Below are 8,400 nucleotides of genomic sequence, written 5' to 3'. Positions count from 1 at the left end.
TAACTATAAATTCTCTATGAAATCACTTTGAAATCACTTAGAAATTCAAGTTGAGAGTTGATTGGTAAACTTATTCAAACGCTTATCAGGAGAAAAATCTGTTTTTTTTTTCCTGAAACTGACAAGTAAAATGGTAGAAGAAAGTTCAGCAACTGCTAGAAATATGGAAAGAAACCTCGAAATCAAGTACCGCATTACTCCTCCACAGAATAACAATCATCAACAAAAAAAAAGGAAGTAATTATTTAATAATAAAGTAAAAAATCCAAAAAAAAAATTTGCCAAAACATGATAAACACTATCATCACTAATCTGCTTCACAACTTCTGAGTTAAAAAATCACTTGGTCAAAAGGGCTTATTCATTTTACATACATCCACTCTCGAAAAAACATGGTAACTTGAAGTAATCTCAACTCTAACAAGAGAGATTTGTGAGGTACACCAGGTATACGGCGTTTTACAAGAAATAATCTGGTGTTCTCCGAGTTACGTCTGGTTCTCCTCTCCTCGGATCTGGCTCAAACTGAGATAATGTAAACACAAGGTGTGTCATCAACTAACAGTCACTTGTAGGTGTCAAAGTAGAAAGAACATATATAGCACTACACTGTAACTGTAGTTTATTACTCTACCACATTTCAAATAAAAAGATTTATAAAACGTTAATAACGAAGAGCGGGATCAAAAGAGATGAAACCTGAATAAATGTGTGCTCTCTGCAATCATCAACTTCCAAAATGGACGCCATGTTTCCACAGCGATAGCAATAATTCGGTGCACTGAAAACAGTGACGACCTTTTGTTCCTGAGGAATCAAATATCAGATTTGTTGAAGTGAAAAGATCTTTTTTTCAACTGAAAACAAAACCCCTTCTAAAACTGGTAAAATATGAGAAATTAAAGGCAAAGAATTCTGAATTGCGGTAATTACATGGGCCCAGTTGTATCCCTCCATAACAAGCTGATGAGCTCTTGCAATTAGTTTTAAATTATTGATGTGATTAAACTGCTCTGATATGTCCTGAAATACAGGTATGAATAGAATGCAGGATTAGTCAGAAGAAAAATGAACCAACTGTGTTTGAGATTACCTGGCCAAAAGTATATCCAGCACCACGAGGGGATATGCCACAACCACAACGATCATCAGGATCAGACCACAACAGATCACACATCGCACCTTCATGTGGCACTTCTTGGAAACGATCAAAGTTTCTTATATTATCAAGGGTTTCAATAGAGGGGGATAATCCACCATGGAGACAAAAAATTTCTGACTCAACCTATTGAAAATATCACTTGTGAACTTGCATGGTCTATCAAAATAAAGTAAATCATTAAAGAATGAAAATTTGGACTCAAAACCAGCACCTGCAAACAATAACTACTGATTCGTTCACTCAATTACTTCATAAATTGCTACTTTTCTGATACAATTGGGAAGGATTAGCAGCAATCTCAAAAAAACTTTCATTTTGTCCGATAATCTAGGACCAACACAATAAACTGGAAAACAATCTTTTTAACCTTTTCAAACAAAAAATCATCTAGAAGCTACATAAAAAACAATAATAAAGAATTACCAATGCAGTCAGAGGGAAGTAGTCAAACAGATCGGTGAATATCTTCCATACGTTGGCATTACCATATCTACAATCAGAATAAAAAATCAGCATTTTGAATTAATTTGAAATGGGAAATGAGAAAATTAATACGAGAAACCCATCGAGATTACACCATTAAAAATTAGCATTTTAAACAACAGTATCCCCTATTCATATAGTTCATCAACACCACATTGTGAAACAGATAAGACAAATTCGCAATCCCCCTCTTATAACATAAAGCACCTGTTCCATCCAAATCATTCAAAGTTAGCTGCGTCTGGAAGGGATTGCACTGGTTCTATGAGGCACGCATTCAAGAGCTTCAAACATTAAGCTTCTAGTGTCATTTCAGATCTCTATCCCATGCTTCATGTTAATTTCAATTAAAGCCATACCATTTTTCTCCTCCCAAATATCTAGTCGATAAGAATATTCAAAATATCTGTGAACATCAAGTAATAATTGTTTAACAATACACACATGAAACATATACTATTACAACCAACAACAATACACGTATCAACATCAGGAAAATCTTCGAAGTTTAGAAGTCTGTCCACTGACATGAGCAAAAACTCACAAGTGATTCAAATGAAGGGGTGAGTAAGGGTAAGGCAATAAACTACTAGGTCTGAACAATTTGATAATATGTGAATAAACAACATATCAAAAAACAAGCTACCATTCCATCCCCTCTTCAACTGCCTCCACAATGCATAAAATAAATATAATTATCTTTTCAACTGTCAATATTATGTGTCTCTGGAACATGCAATATTTCATCACAGAACAAAGCATATAAATGCAGATTAACATACCCATCTGATAATCTTATAATATTTCATGATTACGAAACACAAGAAATCTGGTTAATTCTAATGAATATTACTTTTTAAAATCTCTGATTAGGAAATGCGTGTAAATGAATATATATTGAGCTAGTAAGCCAAATCATGAGAACATCCAGAACTCACTTCCGCAGGCATTCGTCATAAAAACCATAGACTTGTGTAATCTGTAAAAACAAACTAGAATTAAGACAAATAAACAAATTTTAATGCTAGAAAAAACACATCCAATGTCCAATCACATTCAATAAAGCATAAATTGAAAAATATCCACATGTTTGTAAATGAAACAGAAATAGTTAAATTTAAACTGTACATGCAAATGATAAGACTTCCTTTTGAACAATTTTGCAAAAATAGAAATGTACAACCCAAATTTAATATCTAGTCTCTTCACAATCCAATTACACGATTAATGACTTGGGCTAATAAAGGTTTTCATTTACAAGTTTTGTTATCATATTCATTCAGATGTGCTAAAAGTACAACACAAACATTGTGATATGACTGGTCATTTCCTTAAAATATTCACTATCGCTATCTTTCATCGTTTTCTAGATTTTTTTATTCTTCCATATATATCATCGGTTTCCTAAAAAAATATACTCTTCAAGAACTTGCACCCTATTAAAGATTGTGAAACAGCAAGATGAAAAAATGAAATCACTGGGTTGGTAGCCGTTTTGGCATAATATATACCAACTCAAATATATTGTTGGGTAACGGCTTTCCGCTGAAGTATGTAGGAAGAGCTTGGTTCATTAAGAGATACAATGCACTCATAAGTTGTTGACCAGAAAAGATTAGAGAGTAAAGTTTATAAGATGATAAGGCTTGCTCATCTGTCAGAAAGAGAAAAATGATTTGCCGGAAAAGCTGCATGTGCACTCTTAACAATAAACTATACAATTCTGTTATCAAAACTACAACTCCACATGCAACAAAACAAACATATAATCAACATTGTGGTACTATTAACAATTCCTGAACACTGATATTTTTAACCAGGGCAATATAGCCACTTGGACAAAGTTCAGATCAGATGAAGACTTTATTTGTTTCAATGAATTCAATGCAAAAATATTGGCATTTAGCACTCTCGCATTTTCTATCAAAGGAAGCTAGCATATCTTAACACAAACTTGCAAAAAAGTAACATAAAGAGCTCATTCTGCCACATGTTGAGGGGAATAGAGAATGTTAATGAATACCTGTCTGCTCTCATGATTTCCTCGAAGAATTGTAATCCGCTGAGGATGCCGAACTTTCAAAGCCAATAAAAGCTGCAGGTAAGTCTTATAAGCATCTTTCAAGCAAGACAAGCAGGACAGCCAAAACTGCTAGTACTAGACAACGAAATCATGAAACATACTTACAGTTACAGTAATCATGAAACATACTTACAGTTACAGTTTCGACCGAATAGTAGCCCCTATCGACATAATCACCCATGAATAGATAATTTGTGTCTGGACACTGTCAGCAAGCAGATGAAACATATCAGGTACTCAGTTTGTCCCCGTCTATAACATGCTTACGCATCGATTTAACTTGAGTGAAGGCTAAAATAGAAGAATTAAGAAGGGTAATCTCACAATTCCGTTGGTATCCACTAACCGCTCAGTCAAAATATTTTAAACAGCAAATGAAGTATGCCTATACATACCATTCCAGTGAACTAGTGACAAGAAGGAAAAACGAATAATTAGGTACTCATTTTGTCCCCAACTATAACATACACATCAATTAACTTGAGTGAAGGCTAAAATAGAAGAATTAAGAAGAGTAATCTCACAATTCCAACGATATCCACTAACCCCTCAGTCAAAATATCTTAAACAGCAAATGAAGTATACCAATACATGCCTTCCAGTGAACCAGTGACAACAAAGAAAAATGAATAATTAGGACACAAATGAAATGAATTTTATAAATTTACTTGTCTTTGAACTCAGTCGAAGAAAAGTGCATGTATGCCAAAAAAACACATTAAAGAAAGTCAAACAACATACTCCAACGTCAAAACAAGTGACAATAACATCCTGAAAGGGAAAATATGCAGCACATTAGCAAGCACACTTTAATCTTTTAAGAGAAAATGCCACATGACCATTTAATTGGATCCCCATCTTGCAAAATAATTCTATTCAACAAAACTTGATGTCAAGGAAAAAAACAGTTCAATTTCAACTCCATTGAACCTCCATTTCTTTTGACACGTTTAAATAATTATGATACCTTCCCTCCAATGCAGAAAAGTTCGGCAAGATCATGAAATTGACCATGAATATCTCCACAAATAGTCACAGGGCTTTTTACAGGCTGAATACAGAAACAAAGAAATCAATCTAGCATCTAACCGAGTGAAATATTGGTGAATGAAGCTCGAAGTATGAAACTTGAAGTATTGCTGATGCAGAATTATACCCACAAGAGCGCATAAATTATATGTAGCAATCAAAACAACAAACATAAAAATCAAAATGAGCAAATTTTCCAAAAGAAATTTTTAAGGCCTAGAGGCACATTCTGGAGGCATTGGACTAAATATTAAGAAATAACTAAATAGTTAAGCACCAGGATCTAAAAAAGTACATTTGAGGATGTCCCTTGTTGATTAAAGTTTACGAAAATGCCATTAATTCCAAAAGGAGCATGAAAATGAATAACGCTGTTAGAAAAATATTAACTCTCAGAAGCCACATGGCACCAAAATTTTCTTAACTACATAAATCAGATCTGAAAAGTTTTAAATAAAATTCATTAGAGTCTAAGATTTCACAAGGCCCCAAAATTGTGAGTGTACAGAAACTGAAGAGGCCCCAAAAATGTTCCCCCACAGGTCTGCGTAAAGAATCAATTGTTTGATGTTATGGAGAGCATCTGAGAAAAGTACTCAACGAGAGCAATGCCTACAAAATTAGATTTCTCATTTATGATAACCCAGTTTGAATATATTAGTTGCAAAAACTACCCAGCGCAAATGTGGCTTTGGTCAATTGATTTGTTAATAATAAAACATTCAAACTACCATTATCGTTTTTCAAGCTACATTGCTACAATAAATGAACAACCTAATCTAAAATAGTAACACACTAACACCAGCTGTAAACGTGAATATATATGTGTGTGAGTGTGTGTGTATTACTATATATATAAAATGAACATTGCTTTCCTCCATATAAAATGAACATTGCTTTACTATATATTTAATACCTGAACATTGCTTTACTATATATTTAATACCTGAACATTGCTTTCCTCCATTAGTACCTCTTTAGCTTTCTCACATAAGGTCTTAACCTGCATTCACAAAGTGGGAAACATCCCTCCGACACTAAATATTATGTTTTCAACGTGTGGATAAATAATAAAGAAAACATATTGATTTAAAGGCGAACTACCAGTGGCCAGCCAACTCACTAGATCAAATAAAGCATAATGACATGGTTATTTATCATAACTAAATGAGCCAGAATCAAGAAGACAGTCTCAAATGTCTTCTTAGTTACCATGCTACTTCAATCATTTGTGGATTGTTGCCTAAGCCTGTAAATAAAAGTAAAACTGTAACGTAATTATAAACATCATGTTCTTTCGAGAACTGATAATCTCTATGACTATTTCACTTCCACTATCTCCCTTCCTTCTTCTAGCCCTTCGGGGTAAGGTTTGTTATCCCTTAAAATATAATTGTTCAAATTATAAAGTAAATATCAAATGCTCAAATAAGAAAACTCTACATATCCCACTCATCAATCAACTAAATCGCATAAACGTACTCTACAGAGAAATATTACCTCCAAGATAAGAAGCCAGCATTCACTAACAGAAAATCGAGATAATCCAACAATAATACCCTAACTGCGGCTATCTAAAACAACAAAAGATTTCGACTTGCGCGCATTTCATTTCATTTATGTTGTCGAAGTAATCTACTTTTCCCTAAAACCGACAAGAGGAACCCATAAATAACAAAAAAAATTACAAATGAAAAGGTCGAATTTCAACATCTAAAGCTCGGATTCAATAAAAAAAATCGAAGCATAGAACGCGCAGCGCAAATAAAGAAACAATCTTGCATCTCTAAAGCAGTCGCCTCAACCATATGCACCAGATCTTTATTAAAAAAAACAAGAGATTCAAAAACAAAAGGAAGCAAGAAAAAACCTCGGGCTCAGACAAAGGCATGCACTGCATGAGCTGATCAATCTGCTCGTCCAGATTCCCATGTGTGCTCGATTCCCCCAAATCCGCACTCATCTTGCTCGATCTTCAAAGGCTCCGCACAGATCCGACAGTAGCAGTTATGGTGCCGGTTCTCGACGTCTAAAGATAAGGCATTCGGAGAAATGATTCATTAAACCTAGGTCAAAATCGAGTTCAAGGTATTCAGATTTGTTCGTAAATCGGGGGAGAGAAATGGCGGAAACAATTCCCCAAATAGTTAACTTATAATTTAAAATACATTTAAAATTTTGATATAACATATAAATTTAATTTAATTTCAGCAGTTGATTGAACCCATTTAAGTTTACATTTTGGTTTGTTTAATTTGATATAAATAATTAGTTTTGCTATTTTTATTACTCGAAATTTTTGTGTAATAAACAATTTTTTATAAATATGTATTTTTTATTGTTAACTAAATTAGTAAAATTTCGAATTTTCAAAATTTTATACGTCACAATACTTTTATATATTTGTAAAAAAATAAACAAAGGTTAACTAAAATTTTATGTACCTCTACTAATAATTGAAATAAATTTTTTGTTATTTTATATAAAATTATATGGAAATTTTTTAAAATATTAAATTTTCAATTCCAATGTGCTTCGTGTGGAAAATAGGATTGGACGCACTATGTGTAACGTACCGTACTTTTAACTACTTTAAAGTTTGCGGAAAAAATTAAAAATTTTCTTAAATAAGACGTGAACTTTCAAAATTCGATAAAATAAATTGTTTATCTCAACAACCGTTGTAACAAAAGATCTCGAAGTAAAGTTTGCCAAAAGTATTTGCTTAAAATCTCATAACCAGTAACATAAATCAGAGTACTTTTAAACATTTCATAAAACTTAAAACTTGACGGTCCTCGGGTTTAGCCTCCCGCCCAGTCCAAGCCAGCTCACTGGTCCACATCTCTCGTCTCCTCAAATGCATCCTCACCTGCATCGATCAAGTCTAGTTAGTCTAAAGACTCAACACGTATAAACTGGAAGTAACGAATAATACGTAATAAAACCACATGCAACTTTTAAAATAGAACGTACATACTGGAACTTGAACTTCCATAAATAAAATTGAACATACGTTCATACATACATAGACGTGCCATAACATGAAAATTTTCTTAAACGTGCTTGCATACTTGTACATACATGAAGATACATAAACTTCATCATTTTGCGTAGAGGCATGTTTCAAAGCAAGTGACCCATAACATAAATCGCCTGATCAGACTAAACCACAGTACTGGGCTGACAGGGACGAATCCACTGCCACATACATGAGATTCCCGTTCATGCTTTAACGGGTGGATTGGTCCTCGTTCATGCTTTAACGCTTTCTAATCCTGATCTAAACCCGTTCATGCTTTAACGGGGTGGGTTGGTTCCCGTTCATGCTTTAACGCTTTTCAACCCCATTCATAAATTGGTCACAAGACATTTAGCATACCTCAAAAACTTGAAATATTTTCTTTTTGCACGTCGAACATACTTACTTGGCGTTGAGGGATTCGTTGGATCTCGCTTGGGGCCGCTGCTGCACATACTAACATGAATTTAAATACTTAACTTGCACAACTTAGACGCAGGTAATCGTGCTCACCCCAAAGTAAATAAATAGCTTATGAAATTCTAAATCACTCAGGACTCGCCTCATTTAATCATCGTACTAACCATTATCTTGCACCCCAACACAAACCTGAAATGAAGT

At 33.8% G+C, this 8,400-nt stretch overlaps 1 protein-coding gene across 5 annotated transcripts; it reads right to left on the bottom strand.

Annotated features, from left to right (window-relative positions):
* Nucleotides 1-278: 278 nt before the first annotated feature.
* Nucleotides 279-6,914, bottom strand: LOC142526954 (serine/threonine-protein phosphatase PP2A-2 catalytic subunit-like). 5 transcript variants are annotated; one of them, XM_075631646.1, is made up of 11 exons: nt 6,628-6,914; nt 5,704-5,760; nt 4,696-4,779; nt 3,862-3,933; nt 3,669-3,740; nt 2,584-2,624; nt 1,586-1,652; nt 1,094-1,285; nt 934-1,023; nt 700-807; nt 279-525 (listed from the first exon to the last, which is right to left on the bottom strand). In XM_075631646.1, exons 1-11 carry the CDS (start codon nt 6,718-6,720, stop codon nt 460-462), a joined length of 942 nt encoding a protein of 313 aa, XP_075487761.1. In that variant the 5' UTR covers nt 6,721-6,914; the 3' UTR covers nt 279-459. The 5 variants fall into 5 exon arrangements, with proteins under 5 accessions (XP_075487761.1, XP_075487762.1, XP_075487763.1 ...); XM_075631647.1 differs by lacking the exon at nt 700-807; XM_075631648.1 differs by lacking the exons at nt 700-807; nt 934-1,023.
* Between the last annotated feature and the right edge of the window lie 1,486 nt (nt 6,915-8,400).

Source organism: Primulina tabacum, chromosome 15, assembly GCF_025594145.1.
Source record: "Primulina tabacum isolate GXHZ01 chromosome 15, ASM2559414v2, whole genome shotgun sequence".
Classification (NCBI taxonomy): domain Eukaryota; kingdom Viridiplantae; phylum Streptophyta; class Magnoliopsida; order Lamiales; family Gesneriaceae; genus Primulina; species Primulina tabacum.
Note: the sequence above shows the minus strand (reverse complement) of the source record. Positions and strands in the feature narration are given on the sequence as shown.